Source organism: Sycon ciliatum, chromosome 1, assembly GCF_964019385.1.
Source record: "Sycon ciliatum chromosome 1, ocSycCili1.1, whole genome shotgun sequence".
In the NCBI taxonomy this organism is placed as follows: Eukaryota; Metazoa; Porifera; class Calcarea; order Leucosolenida; family Sycettidae; genus Sycon; species Sycon ciliatum.
In genome coordinates, this window is record NC_088643.1 from 43,371,854 (window position 1) to 43,399,238 (window position 27,385).

The 27,385-nt window shown below is 46.1% G+C and overlaps 2 protein-coding genes across 3 annotated transcripts in view; both read left to right on the forward strand.

Annotated features, from left to right (window-relative positions):
• LOC135827421 (ferric-chelate reductase 1-like) overlaps positions 1–6,434 on the forward strand; it is a 43,390-nt gene extending 36,956 nt beyond the window's left edge. For both annotated transcript variants that reach the window (XM_065339917.1, XM_065339926.1), the window contains 2 exons: positions 5,357–5,383; positions 5,899–6,434. In XM_065339917.1, coding sequence (XP_065195989.1) covers positions 5,357–5,383; positions 5,899–5,972 — 101 coding nt within the window. In that variant the 3' untranslated portion in view covers positions 5,973–6,434. The remainder of the gene's footprint in view (positions 1–5,356; positions 5,384–5,898) is intronic.
• A 4,302-nt stretch (positions 6,435–10,736) lies between these two features.
• LOC135827434 (restin homolog) overlaps positions 10,737–27,385 on the forward strand; it is a 49,938-nt gene continuing 33,289 nt past the window's right edge. Inside the window, exons 1-20 of the mRNA XM_065339938.1 lie at positions 10,737–10,890; positions 12,090–12,129; positions 12,621–12,659; positions 13,252–13,503; positions 14,274–14,408; positions 14,946–15,071; positions 15,649–15,992; positions 16,342–16,438; positions 16,760–16,947; positions 17,830–17,952; positions 18,339–18,527; positions 19,183–19,305; positions 19,958–20,218; positions 20,627–20,704; positions 21,745–21,852; positions 22,462–22,568; positions 23,019–23,185; positions 23,569–23,804; positions 24,178–24,324; positions 24,530–24,697. Coding sequence (XP_065196010.1) covers positions 10,843–10,890; positions 12,090–12,129; positions 12,621–12,659; positions 13,252–13,503; positions 14,274–14,408; positions 14,946–15,071; positions 15,649–15,992; positions 16,342–16,438; positions 16,760–16,947; positions 17,830–17,952; positions 18,339–18,527; positions 19,183–19,305; positions 19,958–20,218; positions 20,627–20,704; positions 21,745–21,852; positions 22,462–22,568; positions 23,019–23,185; positions 23,569–23,804; positions 24,178–24,324; positions 24,530–24,697 — 2,976 coding nt within the window. The 5' untranslated portion in view covers positions 10,737–10,842. The remainder of the gene's footprint in view (positions 10,891–12,089; positions 12,130–12,620; positions 12,660–13,251; positions 13,504–14,273; positions 14,409–14,945; positions 15,072–15,648; positions 15,993–16,341; positions 16,439–16,759; positions 16,948–17,829; positions 17,953–18,338; positions 18,528–19,182; positions 19,306–19,957; positions 20,219–20,626; positions 20,705–21,744; positions 21,853–22,461; positions 22,569–23,018; positions 23,186–23,568; positions 23,805–24,177; positions 24,325–24,529; positions 24,698–27,385) is intronic.

Sequence of the window (27,385 nt, forward strand, 5' to 3'; positions counted from 1 at the left end):
CGCCACGGCGACAAGAATGTCACGGTCAACGCGCTGCTGGACGACGGCAGCACGCAGTCTTACCTTAATTGCGACGTTGCGGCACAGCTAGAGCTTAGCGCTCCCACACAAGAAGTGTCAGTGAGCACGCTGAACGGCCGCATCGAGACCCTAGAGACCATGCCAGTCGACTGCCACATCGAGAGTCTGGATGGCAGATTTATCACACAGTTCTCTGCTCTGACTGCCAAGAATGTCACCGGTAACCTTAGACCTCATGATTGGTCGGTAGATCAGACACGGTATCCGCACCTCAACGGCATTGAGTTTCCGCAATGCCAGAAGAAGCGAGTAGAGGCGCTGATCGGCCTTGACCACGCTAGTCTCCACAGGTGCATGGAGGAAGTCTATGGTGAGGCTCATGACCCATTCGCACGCAGAACGCCACTCGGGTGGACATGCGTTGGCAGGAGCACCAGACCGCAACAGACGACAAATTTCACCCGCACGTACTTCGGAAAGGACGTCGACCTGAATGCACTGGTGAGAAGGATGTGGGAGGCGGAGGAACTTTCCCAGTCGTACGAATTCTGTGCAGATGATCAAGCCGTTTTTGATCAGACGGTCCAGTCGATGACCTACAAGAACGGAAGATACCAGGTTTCGGAGCCGTGGATCAAGAGACCACCTCCGGACAACTACAGTCGAGAAACTGCAATGAAGCGGCTCATCGCAGCAGAGAGACGCCTGGCGAAGGAGCCAGACGTCGCTGAGGAATACCGAACCGTGATTCGCCGTCACTTAGAACAAGGGTATATCAGCAAGATCAGCAACGCAAGTGATGGCGACGGCTGGTATCTGCCGCACTTTGCTGTTGTACGACCTGGGGCTACATCCACAAAGGTGCGTGTGGTCTTTGATGCAGCAGCAAAGACGAAAGGCAAGTGTCTGAATGACTACATCAGCACTGGGCCCAAACTACAACGGGACCTCACCGACGTTCTCCTGCGGTTTCGGCGACACCCAAACGCACTGGTAGCCGACGTGGCAGAGATGTATCTACAAATCGAGTTGGAAGAGGATGACCGACAGTTCCATCGATTTCTTTGGCGAGAAGATACGGAGGACCAACCGGCCGTTTACCAGTACAATAGAGTGGTGTTCGGGATCACTGCATCTCCATTCTTAGCTCAACTGGTCTCGCAAGAGCATGCGCGGCGGAACCAGGAGGAGTTTCCTATGGCAGCAGAAACCGTGTTGAAGTCCACGTACATGGACGATTCAATGGACTCGACAAAGTCAACAGAGCTAGCGATTCAGCTGTACCACGAGCTTACGGCGCTGTGGGGTCTCGCTGGAATGCATGTGCGAAAATGGATTTCCAACAATGTTGAGGTGCTCGCCGAAGTCCCCGAGGAGGACCGAGCCAAGGAAGTGGACCTCGCTAATGGAATCCTGCCGACGACCAAGACTCTCGGAGTTAAGTGGCGAGCGGAGGAAGACGAGTTCCTGATTCATGTCAAGCCGCCATCAGACATTGTCACCAAGAGAGCTTTCTTGAAGAACCTAGCCACATTGTTTGATCCGATCGGATTCGTACTGCCATTCACCATAGTTGGTCGGATGTTGTTCCAGAAGATGTGGCTAGCAGGTGCTGACTGGGACGACTCTCTGCCGCCAGAGCTAGGCGCAGAGGCGCAAAAGTGGTGTGCCGACATGGATGCACTCCAGGATGTCCGAGTTCACCGGTGTCTTCAACGCGATGAAGAGGTGGTGGAGACTAAGCTACATGTATTCTGCGATGCCTCGCAAGATGCATATGGAGCAGTCGCTTATCTCTGTCATGTGTACCAGGATGGTACGAGGTCCAGTCGATTCGTCATGGCTCGAGCCAAAGTGGCGCCGTTATCAGCTGTTAGCATCCCCCGACTCGAGCTAATGAGAGCAGTCATCGGATGTCGTCTTGGTGTGTCCGTAGCCAAGACTCTCGCCATCGCAATGGAGAATGTCGTGTTCTGGAGTGACAGCATGGATGTCCAAGTGGTGGAAAGAGTACCCGGATCTCAGTGTTGGTGACATCGTCCTCGTTGTGTCAGCTGATACCCCCCGTGGCAGGTGGCCTCTTGGACGGGTGTTGGAGGTCTACCCTGGTTCTGACGGCAGAGTGCGTGTCGCTAAGCTCCAGGTCGGAGGCAAGCAGGTAACCAGGTCAGTTGTACGGCTATGTCCGGTTGTGAAAGGCTGACAGTCCGTACGCACGTTTTAGATGGACTTATCGCCATCTTTAGTCAGTTCGATCTCTTTTCTCGTTTTACTCATTCTTTGATACGGATGTATCAAGGAGGGGGGTATGTTGGGAAGGCCGTCGCGGCCATGTGTTTTTTATGATGTATTTACTATTTATTCAATATTTCCTTCAGGATGTGAAATATGAAATGTCTCAGAAATTCCGTTTATTTTGGAACGCAATTTCGCGTACATGTAGTGATTTAGCCTACAGTTAGTTCACGAGTCATTTCGTGGGTTGTTTGTTTCTTGCGTTGCACAGTGCAAGACAAGAAGTTGCACATCTGCACAAGAGTATTGACGTTGGCTCTCAAAATGATTCTTGGTCGCATTTTGTTTGTTTCTTCTAAGTTTTGGCAAAGGGACATGTATTTTCGTTTTGTCTTTTCTCGCAGTGTTTCCTTTCGTTTCTAAGCCGCGACGCCGTCGCGTACTGCGGTACGACGGGTCACGTGCTGCCAACCTACGGCATTCTTTATTCACCAGTTTTCACGGCTACGCTGCATGCATTGTATAATGACTCATGATTATTTTGTGCTCTGCGCTGAATCCCGTACTAGTGTAGTGTAGGGCTTTTTCAGAGTTTGTTGGTTTTTCGATGAGGCTCGGCAAGCAATGAGTTCGGTTCTTCGAAAGGAAGAGAAAGAGTTGTCTTTTTGTTGTTTGCGAAATATCTATTTTACTACCACGAAGTGTTCCCGTTGCGTGTGAGAACCTGCATGACAATACCTAAAAGGTGCCCATGATGATAGCGGTATTCGGTGCACTTTATGCTATATGAGCGGTTTTCCAGCCGTGCTGCTACCCACAGTCAACTGGGAACTTGTGGCCAGGCACAAGGGGTACATGGATGCAGCTAATGGGGTCGCTTTCGGCACTTGTGCCAGTGGTTGTGAGACTTACCCACTCACCCCCACCGTTAGGCGCTGCATCTGCCGCTAGGGTTTATCGGGTGTTAGCGGCCGTCGTGAGTTCCCTTCGGGAACGGATACGATAATTTACTTTTTTAATTTTTTTTTATGCTATATCACACTTTGACTCGGAACAATAAAAAACAAGTGCAGTCCTGCTTTTAAAACTTGAGAGGGAAGCAAAGGCTGAAATCACATTTTCACCAGTTGTAGTCTTCGGGGTGCTGAGTCGAATGGTCTTGGTCCGAGGCAGCTGAGATGCTCCCTTTCTCCTTTATTCCCAATCGAGCTCGCCACTTCCACCTGAAACTGGGTAGCTGCGCCCTACTAGATGGAGATTTGTATTCAAAATGTCAATAAAAGCGCTATTTCGTTTTTATAAAAGCACGGATGACCGTGATTAGCCCATATGGTGTAGTCTTTTGGGCGCTGAGTCGACTGGTTTGGTCCGAGAAGGCTGCGATGCAGCTTTCGGCCCTTATTCTCAATCGAACACGGTTGAGTATGTGGTCACGTGCTCGTGCGTACACCAGTAACCTGGTCACCAGCCCGTAGGCTACAACTTACAGCCTGTTTGGGTGCGTTTCTGTCACTCGAGTTGAACCTTTGAGTTGAACCTTGGTGTGAAAGTTGTAGCCTGCAGGCACAGTGACGAGGTGACTGATGGTGTTCAGTAAACCTGTAATTGCGATTACTTGGATATGGCGACCACTTGGATATGGCGACCACTCGACCATGGCAACCACTCGACCATGGCGACCACTTTTCCTTGTCACGGACGCATTTCACATTCAAAACAGCTCAGATAAGGTGACCACTCGCTCAACGCGACATACGACCACTCACCCTCGACCGCGTTGCACTTTGATAGTACATGTACATGATTGTACACATTGCACATTGCACTGTGCACCATGCATGGTAGTAGATCTACACATCAGTGCAGGAAGTGTAGATGTACATGGTGCATGCACGTCACTTGACAGGTCTGAGGCCTCCAGGCACATACATGTACAATCATTATGATAGAATCCAACACTGGTAAACTAGCATTAGATAAACCTTGTTGTAGTTCACGCAATTGTTAGATTGACAGCATGAAACAATGGTCCGCAGGGACCGGGGCTCTGCCAACCGCGGAAGGTTGTAGTAAGGTCACTGTTTTCGAACACAGTGTCCTCCACCTTGTTTCATGCTGTCAATCTAACAATTGCATGTACAATCATTTATCGCCTTCTTAGTATTTGACCCCACTAATTTCCCTGATACCTAAGCGGTCAAATATATCGCGTATTTGACTGCTTAGTCAAATACACAATATATTTGACTACTTATATTTGACTCCTTAGAACTTCTTGGACTTAGAAATTTCTCTCCAACTTAGAAAAAGAAATTTTTGAAGAAAGCAGAAATACACAAGATGGGATTCGAACCCACAACCATGTGAATCTCAGTCACTCTTCCTTACCACCCAACCACTGTGCTACCGATGCTGAACTTAGTTTAAACAATGACCTTGATTCTGCAATGCCGTACAATGCGGTACAGGCTATAGTATAATACTAGAATTACAAGGATATGTCGTATATGAAGAGAAACTATTGCGTGGAGAACACGATAAATAGATTATAGACCTCATAGTTGGTCTATACAGGATATATAGACCTCGTAAAAGACCTCGGGGGACCTCGGTCTTTTACTCGGTCTATATATCCTGTATAGACCTCCTAACCGGTCTATAATCTATACGTAACGTTGAAATATAATATTTTTCTGGTGAAAAGCAGTGATTTGAGTGTGAGCCAGTGTTGCTCACAACCAATTTTTTAATCTTGTAACTTTCGTGCTATAGTAGCATAGGTACTAGGTGTGAGCAGTGTGATGCACTGATCATAATAACAGTACAATCTTGTGGATATGGTCACGTGGCCCACTGAGCCTGGGTAAGGAGACCATCTAGCCAAGGTGACCACTTTTTCTCGTCCCTCGAGTGGTTGTCTTTAAAAGAGAGGTTTTACTGTAGCTAAGCTTCTTCCTGTTATCGAAGAAGGGATGTACATGGCACATACATGTATTTCTTCGGCTGATTTCCTCATGTTTTGAGTGGAGCAGTCTCTAGATGTGATTGGAATTAGCCTTATAATTCATAGTTTTGATGAATTCTCTTTTTCTGATTGCAGCAACACTAGCCCCAAACACAATGAGTGGTAAGTTGCGATTGCCTTAGACTCCAGCACACTTGGATGTGTGCAGCCTACACGCCACATGCATGGTTTTCCATAGCAGTTTAATTGTACTTGCTACACAATCTACCGTAATTGCCATAGTACAGTAGAGTCGCGGGCCCAAGAACGCTGTTTCCAAGGGGTTAGCCTGGGACGTCCTTATTTTTTCGGCAATCTGGCTGCGTTCTTATAGCACGTTCTTAGAAACAGTGCGTACTGGATCATATGTATCCCACAAGCTGCCAGAAAACCAACACCGCCGCTCTTAGCTTTAGGCTGTGGCGTTCTTAGTATTTCAGGCTGGACGTTCTTGGGCTCCATGTTCTTCAGCGCGCGACTCTACGGTAGGCTCATTTCTAGTTTGTCCCCTAATCCAACTCTGTTGTCTCTGTTTGATCTACACATAATTGTATCATGATCCACAATTGATTATCAATCCAAATCACTCATGGTGTCTATCTTCGATTTTTCTGTCGTTATATGTGTGTGTTATTCAGGTTCAACTACAGTTGCCGTCAGTTTGTCAGCCGCATTGATTTCGGTGCTCTTTGCTATAAGCTGTGTATGTTAGGCGTGTACGCTTGTGGTACGGCATATTATGACGGAATATACGACCCAGCTAACCCTCTTGCAATACCTCCGATCTTTGTGGATAGTTGCTGAACAAGAGCTTCAGATTTGCCCATGCACTAAGTGTACGCTTGTCTTTTAACACCTGTGTAGTTTGTTAGTGTCCAGATAATGGAGTGTACTTCTCAGTTCTACTACAGAACTAGTGCGTTTTAGTGTTCTACTTCTGCTGGGCAATGTCTGAATACCTGCCCGTTATCGTCCTTAGTTCCGAAATCTCTTGGATTCGGATCGCACCGCTTCTTTCTCCACTGTATGCGACTTAAGTCCAAATGCATTGGGTCTTCCATGGGCCAATACATTGTGACAAAACTCTGTTGCTCACGCTGCTCATCTCCACTGAACAGAATTAAGCTGTACACAAAAATCACAAAAGTTTAAAATAACATGCACTGCATTTGAAGCCTTCCTGAGTGTGGTTTTGGTGTGTGTGTGTGTGTGGGGGGGGGGGGGGGGGGGGGGGGTTAGTATAGGAGTAGCCATGCAAGTACATTGTATGTACTCGACTGTATTTTGTGCACCGGATTTTCTCAAAACTTTCTCTTATCTCACTTTTGGTTTGATTTTTGCCAGTATTTGTTTTTCAACATCATCCTACTTCAGTAGTAACATGATGATGCCATGTTGAAAATTTGAAGCAATTCTAATGATGCGTTCTGGAGATAAACTGGGGTCTTCAGGAACACCGAACAGTCCCTGCCAATCATCCCAGAGGTGGAGAAACCCAGGGGCGTAAATTTATCATGGTCGACTGTTGTTATGCGCTCTCCATATTGCCTTTTCTTCATTTTCTCATGGGTTTGGAGCTGACTGACGACTTCTTGGCGCGAGAGGTGTGGTTTTTTGGTGAGTGACCCGGATATGAAAAAGGTATCCTGCTGTCTCGTCCAGAAGCCGCCAGCCCGGGTGTCAAGACGGGCGTCTGGTGCACGGTTAGCTGTTTGACCTTGAAGGTGCTCGCCATCATACCGCAGAAGCACAGGCTCCACCTCCACGCCCCTAGACACGTCACGGACAGCCAGCAAGTCCCGAACCTCATTATGTCTTGCCGCGGGATATCCCCCCGCCGGACAGGTCATTGCATGGTCAATTGCTGCTAGGTACATGTACTCCACGTGACTGCAACAGCCAAGGACATACAATCATGTGCGGTACAAGACAAGTGTACAAGTCAGGTTTTGCGTTCCGAAATCGGCACGTGGGAGCGAGGTCGAAAATGCACTCGAATACCGTATTATCTCTAATTATAAGCACGGGCCTTTATTTTTTCAATGTACCTCCGCCCCGTGCTATTAATGGAGACGTTCCTGTATTGGAGACTGTTCCATTATTATTTCAACCTCATTTCAGAGGCATGTTGCCATGCCAAATTCATGTCAGACACACACATTTCAGGGGTTTTTCGCTGGAACTTTATTTTAGAAATAATACGGTACATGCATCTTACCAGGTACCGATAGACAGTGTGCTTATAATGGAGACGGAGCACTTTATTCTTTGAATGCCGCCCCAAGGCAAAGGTGTTCTATTATTGGAGACGTGCTATTAAGTATTATTGGAGACTGTGCTTATATTAGAGATAATACGGTATAATGTATTTTGTTCAGAAAAAGCGGAAAGAATTTTCTTGTACAATCATGGATATGGGAATCCAGTCGATTGACCGGGGTGGCGCCCTCATGACTTTGTGCACTGCCTGCAACGTTCTGTACGCGCTGAGCTCAGCGCATACAAAACGTTGCAGGCAGTGCACAAAGTCATGTTGATCCGATGCGACCACTGCGCTGCAGCACATACAGTAAGATCGGGCGCCGAAGAACGCAGGGGCTCGAGCGCAGCCTAGGAAAGTTCTTAAATTTTTGATTCTAGCCAGACCGTTCTTATTCACACGCGCGCGCGCGCGGCGAGTCGGGTGACGTCATGACATTTGTCATGTACATGTACATGTAGTGCAATGTAGTTCTAAACTAGTGCAGTGGGTGTCGTATGGGAATGACTGTACATGTAGCAGTTACTGTTTACACGGGTACATGACATGTAGATCTACTCACCTCCCATACATGTACAATGTAGATCTACATGTACGTACAATGTAGATCTAGTGTTCTTAAATCTAATAATTCTAGCCTGGACTGTTCTTAAATTTTGCCGGTTTTCCAGCCTGGGTGTTCTTCGGCGAGTTGTTCTTCGGCGCCCGATCTTACTGTACTACAGAGGTTAAGATGCACGTTATTTCCGACGTGACGCGCAATTTCACGTCAAAATTCGGCGCAAAACTCCAAATATGTATTTCGACGTGAGCTGCTGGTCACTCATGTTGATTTCCAACGCGCGAGCCAAATAACGCGAGTTGAACTGTTACTTTCACGTCACGTCGGCAATAACGTGCATCTTAACCTCTCTACTGTCTGCTCTTACCGCTTACTCACGGCTCCATGGCCAGCGCCCTGGCCTGGGACCGCTATATACATGACAGACGTGCGACCGGATTTCCATGTCCACGACAGTAGAAGAGCGCTAGCGCGTGATTTATTCAAAGAGGTTTCTTATCTCGGCATGGCTTCGCAGGTCTTCGGCGACATCAGCACCGTCAGCTACCTTTGATTGCTCCTCTCCATTGCCTGTCTACTCTCTTTTGCCTGCAGTGTCCTCATCATCATCTGTGTACGCGTGGCTGAAAAGACGAGGCGATACGCATACAATTTGACTTGGCTATATAGTTTGTTCTTCTGAGGCACATTTGGCCCTCGACTCTTTGGGCGATCAAAGGTTCGTTGGAATCAGCAAGAAAGGGAACACCGGACAGGACGTTGCTGATGCTGCAGCAGTGCAGGTCACGAAATGACATGACGTTCGACTTGCAAAACGAACGTTCCGATCCTTCAGACATTTTTTTATGTTCGATAAATGACCGAAGAACGCAAAACCGGTCGGTACTTTTTGGAGACATGATTTGTGTAGCACAGACTACCATGGACTACTGTAGTACTGAGCTCAGTACTACAGAGTACAGACTCAGTAGATCTACTGTGTCGTGGACATGGAAATCCAGTCGGATTGACCTGGGCCGGCGGCCCGGCGCCCTCAGCGCGTACTGTACTAGTGTAGGTCTACTGTATACCATGGTATACGTAGTAGTAGTAGAGTACAGTCATGATTACTGTCTGTAGTGTGGGAACATACATAACATGTGGAACAGCGTGCGACCAGCGCCACGCGGGCTGCATGCAGGCTGTGCAGCATGACTGTTGTGTGAACCAGGCCTGCAGCCTTGCAGGGAGTAGAGTCGGAGTGAAATACTACTCCCTGCCCTGGTACATATGGTGGTGTGAACTGCTTACCCACGGCTGCGCATAGCGCATGGCCACTTTGGCCAGCGCCCTGGGCCGCTAATCGCGCATATAAGGGCTTGAAAGTGCTACGTCACAGCATAGCAACAATTTCAAAAATTCAAAAACTGGATCCACTTGGATCCAGTTTTTGTATGGATCCAAGCACATTTCAAGCGGTCTTACCCACAGCATGGTGATGTAGCCAGTGAAACTGACTGATTTGGCTACTGGGGGCGGGGTTACAACTGGTGGTGAAATAAAAGTCACACCTGCATGCGACATGAGTGGGTTGCTATGCACCCACATACTTAGGCAATAGCAAAGTCACACCTTAGTGGAACCAAAAATAGAAATCTGATGTCAACTTACTACTCCCTGGCCGTTTTGACGTCATCACTTTCAAGCCCCAGGATTACTAGTACTACTACTACTAGACTACACGTGCGACCGGATTTCCATGTGCACGACATGTCGACAGTACATTTTAAAAATAATTTAATTATTTGTACTACATGACTGTATGTAGTGCATATAGTAGTATAGTAGTGGAAGCTCGAAGCCGACCTTCCTTCCTAGATAAAAATAATAATAATATGCACAGACTCTGGTCAGTACATTGTGTACTCGCCTTGGCAAAATAGCTGTCACCACAACGATAAAGTTTAATAGTTACTTGTTGTAAGCCGTCTTGACGTCGTCCTTCTGAAAATAGTCGAGGTACACGATCGTGCTCATCAGTGCAGTGCGTGTAGGATTTTTGTGGCGGCCTTCCATCGCTGTTGTCCCTTTCTTTCGCACCTTGTTTCTTTCAAGTAAGTATCTAATACTTCAGTTGCTTTTTGTAGTGTTCTAAATTTTGTTGTTTTGCACGTGCGACTGTTTTTAACTATCCGTAAAATAGTAACAATCGCTATGTCGGTGCAATCGTTCTGCACGCTGGTTATAGCCAACGCACATTCACTGCTCAGTTACGTACTGCTCTTAGAACATTTGTGGGCTGTGAAAGCACGGAACAGGGCTAGGGAAGCGGGGATGTTGAGTTGCATGTACAGAAAGTAGAAAAATCCAGGCCATCACTTACCCTAACCTGTCAATGAGTTGATGGACGACACCGAATTCTGCAACTCACTACTGTACTAGTACTCAGTTTGTGTTTAGAAATAAGTAATACTTACTTGTGTCTAAGACTAAGGAGGTATCAGGACGCGCATAAGCATGAACAGTTTGTGCTTGTAATAGAGAATGACACAGTCTCTGTCCGCTCCAGCCTAGTGTCACTAGGTGGTCCATCATGCATTGACTTAGTCATTGTGTAGTGGGCGTTTGTTGGTGGTGGAGGTGCTGTGTGCAAAGAGTTTTCGTTGAAAAAAGTGAAGAAGCACTCCACCCGGAAGGATTTAGCTATTTCAGCTGGGAAGAAGTTCAAAGTTTATTTCTCTAGAGCTATGAGTACTTCTTTTGACTCTTGGTTTGACGAAAATGCCCATTGGGAGGACGAATGTGGCGTACTCACAACGTTCAGAAGAGGTGAGGTGAACAGAGGTGCTTTTTAGTAGGTGACAAAAAAACTAGGTTTGAAGTTTTTGCATGATTGTGTTCTAATAAATATATTCACATCTTTCATCATCACCTCTGCCGCTGTTTTAGAGCAGCCTCTGACAGAAGTAAGAGTGGTGTCTGGTTAAACAGTGCTGGTTGGATGCAGGCTGGTGCCTGTGGCAAGTAGTTCACAACCTGCGTACCGTAGAATCCCGCGAATAAGCCCACCCGCGTATAAGCCCATGCTCGCGCATAAGCGCAGGGAAAGTTTGAACATCACAAGGCTTCGTCGTACAAGCCCATGGGCCTATGGCTGTGTTTGCATGAGAAATTTCAACCCGGGTCGAGTTCAGCCCGGGTTGAAAGTCTGTAATAATAGTAATAACTTTATTAGGATGACCCAAAGGCTGACCGCCTATCGTACGATAGACAAAAGAGGTGAGCGTTTACATGAAGACAGTTGACCCGGGCCGAATACTGATATGCCGCCAAAAGTCCACTTCTAGAGTCCTGTATGATCACGTGAATCCGTTAGCGCGAAATTTGCATGTGCAATGCTGTTCAAACCTGGCGCGAGATACACACAGAAGTACGTTTGTACGATTTTCTTGACCCGGGTTGATTTCAACCCTCCCCTTAGGGGAGGGTTGAAATCAACCCGGGGCGGAATTTCAACCAGGGTCAAGCGCAGTGCGTCATGTAAACGCGCCATTCATTTTGTGTACATGGCGGGTTGAAATCTGACCCGGGTCGAACTCAACCCGGGTTGAAACGCCTCATGTAGACACAGCCTAAGTCGTAGGACTCTTGGTCGTACCATGTACACGGGTCACGTAGTACATGTAGGTTTTTTTTAAAAATTTTGGTACATTTCAACAAAATCATCGGTTGTTTTTGTTTGCACAGTGGCTTTCAGCAAATGTACTTCTCACTTCCTTGGTACCTTTCAATAGCAGAATGTTGGTGTCAGCGTATAAGCCCATGTTCTTGTATAAGCCCACCGAAACGTCCTTGTGAAACAGATAAGGCCATGGGCTTATCCGCGGGATTCTACTGTAGTGCACTGGGGTGTGTACGGCTTGATTTGGGGTAGAAATAATTCACACATGCTCACACTGCAGTAGCGGAGTGACTTTACAAGTATGGTGTTCTAACCGTGATTCTCCTCTCCTCACAATGTTCTACAGCCGTACGGCTACTTGGTGGCGTCTAGCGCCGGACAAGCAGGTGAGAACCCCTGCAGTGCATGGGCTTTTTCTCATACAAATCACGGTGTGATTAGCACATCCTACAGCACATCTCAAGTGATAAGTACAGAGAACCGACCGTGTTCTCAATGTTCTCATTCACATTATATGTTCCCTGTTAGGGTGCATACGTTATGAGTTCTTTTAAGTGTTTTCTACTGCCCATATGCAAGAACCACGGCATTTGGTGATCTATAAGGAAGGGTTCTCGGATGTTTCCATATACTGAGCCTGTCTTCTTTGGTTAATTAATGGGCAAAAAGAGGACGTATCTGTTGAAGGGATAAAATATACATACAAGAAAGTTGTGGATACGTCCATGGATGGATTGTTCGCTTACGATGTGTAGATTTAGTATATCTTGGAACACAGGAAATTTCATGCGTTTTCGTATCCATTATTCAAGCGCCGGATTTTGTAATACAAGGTCTCTCATTGCTCATCTATGAATTGGTTGTGTGCTCTGTTCAGGCTCTACTGGTGGCCGTCCAGGATACTATGAAAATGATGGTATGTGGCATTGAAGATATTCCCATTGTTGACCTAGATGTATGCGTAGCTCACTCTCCCACTTTCATCCGCGTAGATGTGCTGTGTACTGTGCAATAAGATAATTCAACAGATTTGAAGTTTTCAACTGCGACCGTTTAAGAGTTGAGTCAGCACCTAGCATGTGCATTGTGTAGTGTAGTATGAAGATGACTGTCAATTTGAGAACGTACGATCACCTATTGATACTAATAATAGTGCTATTCTAACTGCTAGTCATGTCAAAGCAGAGAGAGAGAGAGAGAGAGAGAGAGAGAGAGAGAGACGGAGACGGAGACGGAGACGGAGAGGGAGAGGGGAGGGGAGAGAGAGAGAGAGAGAGAGAGAGAGAGAGAGAGAGACAGAGAGAGAGAGAGAGAGAGAGAGAGAGAGAGAGAGAGAGAGAGAGAGAGAGAGAGAGAGAGAGAGAGAGAGAGAGAGAGAGAGAGAGAGAGAGAGAGAGAGAGAGAGAGAGGGAGAGAGCGAGAATGTGTGAGTGCGAGAGAGAGAGAAGGAAGGATGATTTAGTTCAGATCCATCATTCATTTTGCTTTGCTGCTTACAATTTCTTCAGACACACGAACACCCTACAACACACCAGCCCCTGAACTAAGTGGGAGGAAGTACAGTTTCAGCGCCTATTCACCTGTGCCTGAAGTCAGCGAGCCAAGTGACGGTTCAGCCACACCTTCGCCTGAGGGTAGGTCACAACCCTATGCTCAGTCCGAAGTTTTATATGACTGTGAGTTTCCTCCACTGGATTCTACAATGAGTGACAAGCGTTCTAGCCCTTCGAAGATCCCCAAGCCAAAGCCTGGATCTCACGGTGAGCACCTAATCTCATTGTAGACATCTTCATCCTCTTACGAGATTCTGTTTTTTTGCAATTATTTATGTCTAATTCTTGATGCTGAGGTCTGTAAAATGTTGCTCAAATGTTGTGTATGTACATGTATTGGAGAATCGCACTCACAAAGAAGTAAAAATATGTTGCAGCTGCTGGTAATTCTTCTCTCCCCTCAGCATAACCTAGATTTTTTTCTTTTTTCATTGCGCTCATTTGAGTGCGCATTGCATTCACATCACATCACTCGTGAGGCAGGGAGAGATGTTAGTGCAACTCTGTTAAAATAGTCAATTTATCTTCACCCCTTTCCTGTTTCTAACTTCCCCAACCTAATGAATATTTTATGTATTGGGGGGCCCGACCACGTGCTAGTTTGTAGGTGAAGTGTGTGGGTTACAGTGAGGGCTGCGTCCCTCCAGTCTAAGCTTCAGTTTCGAAGTCTAATGAAATTGTTTTTAACAGTCACTGCTTGGATGACGACTACACCATAGCTTATTGACTCAGCATCGCTGCCCGTAAGCGAAGACCCCTGGTTCGAGTCCTTGTGGTGACAATCAGTTTTTTTCTCCAGACGTTTCCCTTCCCTTCTTCCCTTCCCTAACTAATTAATCTGTTTAAAGACGGTCATGTATAGCGCACGTATACACAAGCCATTGTTCAGGTCCTTAGCCATGGTGCACTGTTTATTGTTCTGCCGAGGATGAACTGTGGTGTAATGTGTTCATGTTGTCTGGTCTGCTGAACGCTAGGCAAGGCCCCAGGGAAAGATCAGAAACCTGGGCGTATTCCACGGTCAAATAAAACAACCAAACCATCGAGGGAACGCTCGCCACCTGCTGGTCGTGCGGCTCAATCTGAAAAGAGAAATGCATCCAAGAAAACCGGTTAGTTCCAGCATAGAGTTATTGACTTATGATGCTACATGTACTCAATCTGTGGCACAGCACAGAGAAAAGGAGGCCGAACCTGATAACCTGATAGCAATGATTTAAACCAGGCCCGAACGTACCTTGCCAGAGTGCTCAAACTGAAAAGTCAGTGAGCTCTGCATAACGCAAACAGCAAAGGCACCGCCCCACGTAAGAGTGCTCAACTGTATAATATGTGCGATGTGTGTATGTCTCATCAAGATCCCACCGTATGATTCCTCCCAAGGACTTGTTTGGTGAAGAGTGAATGGCTGTTCTTCAACTGGAGTCTATCTGCCTCTTAAACGATTTGTTCTGATAAGAGTGTCGGAATGCGGGCAAGTGTTTCCGTGTGTGAAAGAGGAAACTTGTTGTGTGTCTGTGTGTACTATTTGTGTGGGCCTGTGTATGTGCGTATGTGTTTGTGTATTTCTCTATGCTTGTGTGTATATGCATATGCCCATGTATGTGCCCATGTATATGCATGTATGTTAACATTTTTGTTGCCTCTAGATTCAATGCCAGTCAGCACCAGCATCAGTAACACATCGCGCACCCTGGGTGACTTTAGCGATGGTGATAGTGATGTACAAAGTCAAATATCTGACTACAGCCAGACAGGAATGGATTACTTTGCAGGTAAGGCTATCCAGAGATAGATGTACTACTGTGCTTGTGCCCTTTGTTGGAATGATGACACCCTTGGGGCCTTGACCAGCAACGGCAGTTGCGATAAGGACAGTATCATCAGGCTTTTAGAGTGACCAGATGGTGGAGAACTCTGGATTCTTCCAGGTTTCCATTCACTCCTCTTTGACCGAGAACCACCAAAGTTGACGTTCACTCGACCTAGTGGTTTCCCGAAGAGTAAGAGGTATGTTGCTAGGCGAAGAATGCGGAGTGGAGAAAGTAAGGACAGTGTAGAGCCAAGGACTATGCGAGTAGAGAAATGTTGAGATAAGTAGCACGAGAATGACGGAATGGATGATGCATACACAGTCAACAAATATTTTTACCAGATGAAGATGCATGAAGGCAGAAAAAGAACCTCGCACAAACTATGTACAGAAATATTGTGTTCTAACTGTTAGTACCTGTAAAATTACATGCACTACGCGGTAGCTAAGAACTGCTGTCCATACACTTTATCATGCATGATGATCCTGGCTCTGTCGCAGTAGATTTTGAGGATCTATGCCTGTGATTGGCTGTGCAGGTGATAAAGTGCATCATTCCAAATCTGAAGTATCACCCAGCCTCTATGACTCTGGTATCACAAGTGCAGAGGCCAGCATCAGGACAGTGGTGGGCTCGAACGAAAGACCAGACCCTGCTGGTAGCAACCCCTTGAAAGGTTTGAGCAATCCAGCCCTGGCGTCTGCTCGACTGCCCTCGCCAGCACATCCTTATTCATCACCACAAGCTGCACGAAGAGGCCTAACAAGTTCTTATAGCGATTCAAAGATTGGCATGGCGAATAACTCTGATGGTTTTGCCGGTAATCCTCAAACTGCCAGTCTCATGTCAACAAGTGGTGCAGCTATTGTCAAAGCCGAGAGGGTAAGCTGGACGGCTCGGATCCTTCATGTGCTTCCTGTGGTGTAGAAACTGCATTCCCTAGTGTGTGTGTGTGCGTGCGTGCGTATGTGCGTGTGTGTGTGTGTGTGTGTGTGTGTGTGTGTGTGTGTGTGTGTGTGGTGTGATGCACACTGGTCGTGGCATTTCTGTAGGTTATGTGATGCACTGCACTATCATGGGTGGGAATTTATAATCATGGCATTTTCTGCAGAAAAATGGAATTTATGCATGGTCTGTGTTACTGCTGGAAGAGTGTGATTTCTTCATGATCGTATCAGGAGCAAGTTTATCTGTATTTTTTGCTGTATCAATACACACAATTATGTATCAGGATGTTCTTGAGCGGCAAATGAGCAGAGCAAGAGCGCAGATTGCTGAACTTCAAGCGGAGAAGAAGATGCTGAGTGATAAGCTTTCCAAAATGCCAGGTATGGGAGACAAGCACGTGGTGTGTGATCATGGTGATGCAACAATTTGATTTCCTATTGTTTTTGTTCTCTCTCTCTCTGTCTATAGGTTTGTACTATTGTACTATTGTAGAGGAACTGGTAATAATCCTGATGGCACTGTATGATACTGTGTAAGCAGAGTTTTGTATACAACATCAGGAAATCTACTTCCCAGGCACGAAAATTGAAGTGAGGACTGCTTTTGTGAATGGAAATATGTGTCTGTATTGTTTCACGTGATGTGTGTTCTTATCCCCTGGGTATGTATGTTTGGACTGCATTTTTGTTACAACTTTCAAGCAACTATTGAGTCGCTCGAGTCACAGCTCAAGGCTGCCGTGCACACGGCTGACAAGACGAAACAAGAGAAAGGCCTTGCTGTAGCCCAGAAAGAAAGGCAGATCATATCCGAGAAAGACTGGGAAGTTGAAGAGGCACAGCGGCAGAAACGGGAGGTGGAGAGGGAAAGAGACACTCTGAAGGCAGAGGTAAGTTTATACGTATATTCTCTGGATGTACAACCTTGTTACGCCAGAAGTGGTTTCAAGCCATTTTTTCTTCAATGACTTGGCACTATGTTTTTGGGCCTGGCTCAGTCACATAGTATTACTGATACTAGGGAGGTTTAGTCCCATGTAATCCGTGTGTACTTTACGTGTGTGTACCACGTGATACTCAGTGACCCACGTATAGCCGTTTTTTGATTCACGACATACCGTGTATGGAGGCTCACCATCGTTCCGCCAGCCTGTGGGTGAAAATCAGAATGGAGCGCATTGTGCAAGCTGTGAGGGTGCTCATCGGAAGAAGTTTCCGAAGCACGAAATCAAAATATTCGATGAACTTCTAAGCTTCGTCTTTGACCAAGTTTGGGCGTTTCGCTTCATGCTTTTGTTTATTCCGTGTGACTAAAAACAACATTGCGAACGGGAGTCCATTGCATGAACTTTACGTGTATCACCCACGTTCCCGTATCCGTTATGTGGGACTTAACCTCCCTAGTACAGTGGCTTTCCAACTTCAGGAGTTTGGGCACAGCAGTGAAACCATTGCCGCATCCAACACACTGTTCCCCTTAAACCCTAAACTCTAGCACTCCTTTGCTGTTACTGTTATGCACTCAAAGATGTCTGCTTTGCCTGGCATGGTTCCAGTATTTTGGATTAGTTTCTCTTACAAGTCTCCTCTATCCTACCATTACAATTTCACGCACGAAAGTTAATCAGAAGTAACAATTTGACTGGCTTTTGCTTTTATAAAAGGTTTGGGAGCCGGATAAGCGACCATTGTGATGAGCGGGACTGTGATTGTTAGGAGAGGAGTCCAGAAATCATGACACTGTTCATTATTCTTGCTTTCCGGTGCATTAGATTGAAGCTTTAGAAGCTTCGTTGGAAGTTACACGCAAGGAGGTTGTTGCAGCTCGTTCAGAAGTCTCTGGAGAAGAGAAAAGAAAGCAACGCAGCTATGAAGGAGAAGTGTCAGCTCTGAAGGTGAGGTGCTCAAATTAATCACGCACAAAATTAATGCTTGTGATTTGTATGTTGCATATTAATTTTGTCTGTTTTTTGAAATTTACGTGGTGCTCACCCATAAGGGGTGATGTGGGCGACTGGAGAAGAAAATGGTAAAGCAAAAAGGAAATGAACGGAGAAGTAATTGAATGGCGGGAGTGGATATCATTCGGCATCTTAGAGCTGAGGAGGCATCTGGTGTGTAGCTGCCCTCCCTATCACTACATTTGATACTTTTTATCACTAAATCAAACAACAAAATCCGAAACATGGATGTCCAAGAGGGCTTAGAGATATTGTTTCTTGTTTGTTACGAGTTCAATGATTTATGCTGATATGTGCCATTCTTGCTCTTCTTACAACAGAGTGAGCTTCAGGTCGTGAAGGGCCTTCTACGGGACAGTGAAGAGGCGCGGAAGCATGACCAGCATGTCATACAGAACAAGGCTGCAGAGATGGTCAAAGCACAGCAAGCTGCAAATGACCTCAACCGTCAAATTGTGTCCTTGAAGTCGACAACAACTCAGGTTGATCACTCAGGAAGGCCTATTGATGTAAGCATGTAGGCACACCAAATACAAGTATGGTATGTATGTGTGTGTGTATCGCGCGCGCGCGCGTGTGTGTCTCTGTGTCTGTGTCTGTGTCTGTGTGTGTGTTTTTGCATGTGTGTGTTTGTGTGTGTGTGTGTATTTACGTGTGTGTGTGTGTGTGTGTATTTACGTGTGTGTGTGTTTGCGTGTGTGTGTGTGTGTGTGTATGTCTGTGTGTGTGTGTGTGTATGTCTGTGTAGTGTTTGTGTGTGTGTGTGTGTGTGTGTGTGTGTGTGTGTGTGTGTTTGTGTGTGTGTGTGTGTATGTGTGTGTGTGTGTGTGTGTTGTGTGTGTGTGTGTGTGTTTGTGTGTGTGTGTGTGTGTGTGGAAATAGTCATCCACCAACTTTAACAGGACCATAAACACCAGCGTAAATGTACTTTGATACGTGCATTTACATTGTTTTGAGGGCGTGGACCCTATATATCTGTGCTGGATCAGAGTCTTACATTGCCTTCATTGTAAAACTATAATTATAGCTGAAACCAATAGCAGGAGCACAACACATATTACTCGAGATTGGTGTCTTTTGTAGCTGCATCTTGTTAGATTTGCTAGATTTTTTTCACGTGACTATCTTATTTTGTCGCTCCTTATTAACTGTTTTGACTATCAGGTGACCGGACTTCAGTCTGAACTGGAGAAGTACAAGAACCTGCTGGAGGCAATGAAGGATGAGAAAACAAGTGCCATGGCTGACCTTGAAGAAACGCACATTCGCACAACTTTAGAAGCGCAGGTATTGTTCGAGAATGCTACACCCAATATTGCAATCTACCTATGTGACTCTGAAATGAAGTTGTTTGGATCCATTGTACAGTGAAACCTGAAACACTGAGAAGACAAACTTTTGCTTTAGGAGAAGATAACTATTGTATGGATCACTGAATATAACTTCGTGTACAACATGGAGAAGAAGAACTCCCGTTATTGTGGAGTAAAGCTATCGGACGTTTGGTGTTCATCCTAAAGAGGTTTGACTGTACATGAACCGCACCATGAATTGTTTTGTAATTGCAACCAGGGTACATTCACCAGTGTGGTGGACAAAGCGCAATTTGTATTGTGTACGTCATTTGTGGCTTCAATCAAAATTATAAAATGATATATCATGTCGTGTCGGTTCAGAGTACCACTCTAATTGCAGTCGCATGTCTCATCAAAAGCGGCATTAAAATTTCGCTGCCTAAACCTGTATGCTGAGCTGCGTAGTCGTCTAATCAATGTAGTTTATACTGTTGGTAGCAATAATGGCTCTCTCTCTCTCTCTCTCTCTCTCTCTCTCTCTCTCTCTTTCTCTTCCACCCACAATGCTGACTGATGCAACATTTTTACTGTATATTGTATTACACTTTTGTGAGCATTGTTTGCGATGTTTGATTTCTCTTCAGGTGTCTCACAAGCAGGAGTTGCGTAAGATGCGTGCAGAGTCGGACCGCATGCAAGATGTGATAAGGAAGCATGAGGATGATATCCACAAGCTATCCAACGACCTAAACGAGAGCAAACTCGCCCAGGGACCAAATGCCAGTGAAGAAGTGGAAAGGAGTTTCTCACCGTCGAAGAGCTCATCTAAGGCGTCAGCACGCCAAGGATCCGCAATGCAGTACAGTTTCGGCAGATGGACTGCTCATAGAGCTGACTCTAGAAAGGTAGGAGTTGATTGCTATATTGATTGAGTGAAATGATAATGCTTTTGAGCTCTATATTAACGTAAACAAATGGGGACTATATTATAATTATATTAGTTTGTTGTTGCTGGTGATCTTGTGGAGGAGGCTGGTGGTTGTTGAGAGTTTACGTAGTTATGTGTTGTCTATGAGTACTGTGGCTTAGCTGTGCTAAGTGGGTATAATACACCTGTGATTATGAGAATGCGAGTGTATGCAGGAAAGAAAGAAGAGAGTAAAAACGAATGTACCTTGCCCGAACGGTCAAGCTGATATGTCAGTGAGTTGCGCAATGAAAACTTGATCTTCGAAATTGCCTTCATGATACATTTGCTCCAATAGACATGCTCTTTGCATTCTGTATTTGTGTTGGCTTGATCCTTCCATCAGCATGTTGAAGAGATGCGTATCATCATTGAAGCATTGGAGCGCGAAGGCTTTGGTCCAACACAAGCTACTGCAGATGAGGTGAGATGGTACTCCCCCTTTTCTTCCAAGTGTTCTTCAAAGGTTTCTTCTGGAACTTTTGTAGGATGAGTATTTGTACCAGGTGGTGAGCTCAGCCACATAAAGGCGCAAATATGTACCATCTGCCTGTCCACTAGCTCTTGCGCCTGTTTTCCATTTGATGTGCATGTATTGATGGATTTCCTTTTTTTTTGGAAGATCATGACTGTAACTCGATCAGTTCTTGGTCGGTTCTCTCTATTGAAATTATGTTGGTGAAAGAGAAAGCTATTGGCTCACTATAGCAACAATCGCTGTAGCAATATGACTATCGATTGTTCAGATATGAATCCCGATACTGGCCATGGCGTATTAGCTTTTGTATCTTTTTGTACACCGCACCGATAGGCAATATTCCATTTTTGCTCTTTTCTCCTAGCCTGGTGCCATGGAAATGAGATTCCAAAATTTGAGCTCAGTACAGACAAAGACAGTGACATGGCAATGTAGAAGTAGGAAGAAATGTGAAAATAACAATTATGATTGAAACAAGTTTATTGTCAGTTGTTTTCTCACATATGAAAGCCAAGTTGACGGTTTAGTGCGAAGTCAGGGGCTTCGACCAATCTTCATCTGTGTTCTGTCACGCAACAAGATAGAGAGGAGGCATGCCTTCGGTGTAACCTTTTGCTTGACCTCACACTCAACAATCCATGGGTGTCATGTGCAGGACAAGCTCCGCATACTCCACGTTTGATAGGAGTTGCAGCTGCAGTTTTATGTCCACGGCATCTGGAACTTCCGGGAAAGGCCGTCTCATCTTGCCTTTCATTGGAAGTGCTCACCAGAATCCTCGTCGTTGACTGACAAAAAGACTTCATTAATGCACAAGTGTTGTACTTTTAGAGCACTGTGCTTATGATTAGTTACATGTCATATAAATTGATATGATGGTAAGCTTACAATGATTCCTGAACCCACTAGCTAGCCTAAGTCTGCCTGTTTTTTCTATTGCATTATGAATCCTGGAATCCGTTTCTGCTCTTCTCAATGTTGTGAAGGTGATTCGTCACTTGTGGTGGAAGAAAGAGACAGCATCGGAGCAGTTTGTTGCAGCTGACAGTGCATTGAAGAGCATGCCCGGCGGCGATCCGCGACAGGCAATTGAGGTCGGAACCTTCTGTTCAATCTGCTGCTGCTGCTATTGCTGATGCTGATGCTGATGATCATGATCATGGATCACGGATGATAGGACTGCTGCTGAGGGGACTGCATTGACTGGGGATTAGTATTTGCTTCATAACACATGCTGCTTAGCCTCAAATGTGGTATTACTTGTTTACTTGTTGGGGCAATAGAGTTAGCGTAGGAAATTTACTACACTTAGTACGAATAACAAGCGATAAGAAACTCGTTTCGTTATCTATTCCTCCTTTTCTGAAAAGAGCCTTTGCAGATGTGTGTGATGCTGTTGTGATGCGTTCTGAATGTACTTCGGTCAACTCAAATTATCTTGTGCGTCCACACTCAGTATTTACCACTAGTTACAAGATGGCAAGCGAAATGTCAGCGTGTAGAAGGTATTCCAACCCAATTGCTACTCGGCACTTATTTCATAAGTCAGTCGGATCTTTGCAAAAGGTGTCGGTTAACTGGGCTATGGTACTCCATGCAGTGGGTGTTGTGCTGAGCAAACTACGGAACGCAGGGTTAGGTCTAATCTCAGGTTTGTGTTATATTCCAATGTCGGTATCCCTGACTGCCATTCTCTGTTTCAGAAATGGGCAGCCGAGAAGAAAGACCTTACACACCAGCTGGAAACTGCACGAGAAGCCACAACGACTAAAATCCAGGAGATGCAAGTGCTGGAAGGCACTATGAAGAAGTAAGTCATCCATGCTCTTGGTTTTCGACGAAACAGTTAATTGACAGAAGATTGACTAATGTGTAAAGAGAAAAGGACCTATAAGTTGCTATTTATGACTAACAGTCCACCAAGGTAACGAGATAATTGTACATTCAGATAGTGCGACAACAAGGCGCAAAACTGGCAAGGATATTGAGACATTCGACAACCTGACACCTAGCTCTAGGTGGACTGCTAGCCATAATTAGTAACTTATAGGTCTTTTTCTCTTTACATATTACTACTGGCTCAGCATCGGAGTTTTTATTGAATAGTGTGGGCAGGTTTATAAGCCCAATGTGGTGCAGTTGCTTAGAATACATGCATAGTGTTCTGTATGGCATTAGATAAGGCTTGCAATGCTCTTGTAATGGCTGATGTGCTCACAGCGTTCTAACTCATACCAACGATTCGTTTGAATCTCTGCAGAGAAATACAACAGTTGGTCCTTGACAAGCAGAAATCCGTGTCTACAGCTGATGTAGCCAAGCGACAAGCAGCTAGTGCTGAGAAAGAGGTGTCTGAACTGCGTCAAAGGATCAGTGCTTTGCAGGGAAGCTTGATGGACGCTGAAAAGGCGATCACATCAGAAAAGGGTAAGGAGGAAACTTCCTATGATGCTGCAAGTTGTGTTTCAAAACAGAATGGTGTAGTCAGTAGTATTGTGTGAACTTGTTGACCACAGTGTTCTGGCCAATTCTTTCGTGCACATGTATATTTAAAATTGTTTCTGAACATGATGTTACTTTACCAAGGCCAAAGTTCACAATCTTGAGCTCACTGGAAAGCTCTTGGCGAGAGGAATACACCAAGACCACATTTGTCAAAACCATTTTCAGAAAACACTTGCAACAGTGTGGGGAACACGCAGCAACACAACTTTACAGTTCACTTGAACCGCTCCATCTTGTCTTTTGGATTATGGCACTTTGGCAGCTAATGTCTTTCTTTCTGAATGTCATCCGCGTGTTATCTTCAGGCCAAACTAATGAAATCCAGGAAAACTTACGCAAACTGAACAGTGACATGCAAGAAGAGCATCGCACCAGTGCATTGCTACAGGCTGAGATCAAAACGCTGCAATCCGAAATACAGCAGAAGGACAAGGCACTGGCTGCTGGCTCTCGTGATCGTGAAGCCGCAATGCAAAAACTAACGGATGCTGGTCAGACCGTGGAGCAGGGGACGCAGAATCTGGCTGCTGCAAAAGCAAAGGTATGCGCTTGTGTACTCCCCGCAGTGGAATGGCTTGGAGTTCTTTAGCAGTTTCTCTAACTAAGAGGTAGCAAGGGTTGCTGGTACGTGAGATAACGAGTCTAGGATAGATCGTACTAGTGTGGAGACCTAATAATTATAATATAATTATGTGATCAAAGACTGAAGATCCCAAACATGCTCAAGACAGTCACCGAGGGTTAATCTATCGATTTGTGAAGTCAAACATTGGTATCCTTTCCATGGTAACCAAATTGCCTATTTTGGAATAGCCCCCCCCCCCCCCCCCCCCCAGGCTTGGTCTTGGACTGAAATTAGCTTGGTCCCACTTCTTGTTTACCTTCTCCTTTTGTCTATACGGCTTGCTGCTCAGATCCAGCATTTGGAAAGTGAAATGAACCTGTACAGACAACAGCTGAATTCAGCGCAGAGTTCAAGGGATTCCATGCAGGCTCTTCTTGATGAAGCCAAAGTGCGCTCACAGAGTCAACAGAGCGCACTAGAGCGAGAACAACACCAGGCAAGTAAAATCTTTCACGGATTCAACCATTTCCGGCTGTCCGTGCAAGGTCTAACTCCCAATGTTTTCACGACTCTGTCTCTACTTTCATGGCACTGTGCCTGAATGCTCCTAGATGTTACATTCATTCTGGAACTGATGATAATTTGAAAATTTTGAATAGGCTTGGTTGTCTTTTGGTTCCTGTGATTTTGATGTTCAACAGGTGCAAATGTTAAAAACGGAAGTGTCCGTCCTTGAAGAGCATTTCTCGTCACTGCGCCGTGACCTGGAGAAAGAGCGTTCACATGCTGATGAGCTCAATGGTGACCTGGAGTCAAGTCGTGCTGCGATTGCTGCTTTGGAGAGAAGTGTTCAAGATCTTGAATCACAGGTACTGTATTAGAATATGCCATGCTACATGCAGGCTACCTATATTTACATTGTACTCGTTGACGAGTGTGGTTGCGAGTTTTTTACGTCTGACGTCTTGCTCCCCCAACCGGGAGCATGGCGTCCATTGACTTCGGAATTTTGGATAGTGAAGGCTTGGAGTCACTGGCAAAGGCCAATAACGTCAAATGGGCCGGCCTGAGCCGAGTGCAATTGGTAGGCGCCCTGAGGGGAAAGTTGCAACCACTGGACGATCAGATCGACACACACAGGGTCACAAAGCAGGCAGGAGGATGTGAATGTACCAGTACTGATGCTACTGCGCTAACGAAGATGATGGTTGACCTGATGGAGACGGTCCGAAACCTGGTAGCAGAAGTTTCCGACCTACGAAAAATCTCTCTAGAAAAGGAGAAAGGAAAAGATGCCGCCATTGCAGAACTCAGAGAGGAGCTTCGCGCCCTGACACAACACCACCAGCCCATCGATGTCTCTAATCGCGCCCTCGACAGCCTCCAGGATGAGTACTCGTACCGAGCAGCTACAAACATTCCCGCCACGGGTGTACCAGTACCCGCATCTGCACCAACAGGGCTTGAATCCGCAGCTCCAGGCGAGACGTACGCTAGTCGTACCCTCTCTGCACCACGAACAAGCAACGCCAGTCGTACTACTGACAAGCCTGTCAGTACCAAGTACGACTGGTCGATCGTACGTGAAGCCGCCAACCGCCACAGGAAGCCCGCAGATCTGCGTGGAGGTAAGAAAATAGCACGCAGAGTTGTATTCGTTGGGGGCATCAATATCAACTGCAGTGCTGATGATCTTGTTGCGTACTGTAGAAAGAAGAATGTGGAAGTTACTGGCTGTAGACTGATCCCCTCCAGAACAGTGTACGGCACGTTGTACGCACATCTGACAGTTGCTGAGCATGACGAAAGAAATGTTCTGGAAAACGAGTTCTGGCCCGAGCATGTAACAGCACGAGAATGGAAGTTCAAGAACCCACCCCTCCCCAAGAAATCATAAACTGTGATGTTGAATCCACACGCACCCATCTTTTTTCCCACATCACCACACGCTTTTACTCTTAACCCAAATGCAGCCCCGTTCTCTCCCGGCCGACAATCGCAAGTGACCGCACTGAACCCTCTTGCTCCACCATTCCAACCGCCCCCTTTGACTTTCAACTTTTCACCTTGTATTCCTGATATGAAGTCTCCGTCGAGTATCAGGATCTGCACAGTTAACGCATGCAGCTGGCTGAAGCGGGCTGATGAGATTAAAAACTTATTCTGCACATCTCAACTAGATATCTTGGGCATAACTGAAACCTGGTTGACTCCTGATATCACAAGTTCAATATTAACACCGTCAGCTGAATACAAAATTATCCGGCATGACCGTCACAACAATACCGTGCGACGTGGAGGTGGAGTGGCATTCCTCCTCCACCCTTCCATTTCCCATGCTACCAAACATCGTCCAGATCTTCAGCCTGCTGATCCAACCATTGAAATCGTGTGCATAGAACTAGAGCATCGCTCCAACTCCACGTTTGTGTTCTGTTGTTACCGTCCTCCTTGGCAGCCACCTGATCAGTTCTGCAGCGCACTCCGGACCTGCATTCAATCAATATCTTGTCCTCAAGCTTCCATATTTGTCATTGGCGACTTTAACGCTCGCCTCTCGAAATGGCTAGCATCCGATCCTGATACACCTGCTGGTACATGCATGTATGACACCCTGGATGATCTGGGCTTATCGCAACTTGTGGATCAACAGCCTACCCGCTACTCCGCAAGTGGTAAGAGTTCATCACTACTCGACCTAGTTATCACTAATGCTCCAATAGCAGTCTCCCATCTCACCATCCTCCCACCGGTATCTGATCACTGTCCTGTAGTTTTCGATGTCGTCCACAACCGATCAGCAGGCTCCACAGCCCAAATATCTTCTGCACAAAACACCTGGCTCGACTTTGCCCACACGGACTGGCAAGCATTTAACAACCACGTGTGGCAACTACCCTTGCTAGATGCCGTCCAAAATGCGCAAACAGTTGATGAGGCCTGGTCATTGTGGCGCACAGCGCTGGAAGACTCTGTATCGTTGTTTGTTCCCGTTGTCCGGAGAAGCACATTTCCATCGAACAAGCCTTGGTACTCTGCTGTTCACCATCGTCAGAGGCGGCTTCGGGATCGCCTCTTCGCCAAGGCCAAACGTCTCGGATCTACAGATAGTTGGATAGCGTATAGACTCTCACGTAACTGTCTTACTTCCTTGCTCCGGAAGGCGAAACGCCATTATCACGAGAGGATGGCGAGAGACATGGCTCAGCATCATGGAACTCGTACATGGTGGCGCAAAGCAAAGATCCTTTGTAATGTGAATCGCCCGTCTCCGGTTATCCCTGACCTCTACCATGACAACCAAGCCTACCCAGCCACGAGTAATACGGAAAAGACGAATCTCCTAGCCAAAGTGTTTGCGAGCTACAGCCAGGCGCCACTGCTAACACCTGACCTGCACTCAGCTGGTATTTTAACACCCACGTCCACTGTGAAGTTCTCCATACAACCATTCTCTGTGCAGTCCGTATTTGACACGCTATCCAGACTTCCCATTCAACGTAAAACCGCTGGACTGCTGAACAATCGCATCCTCCGTGAAACAGCTGAGGTCACGT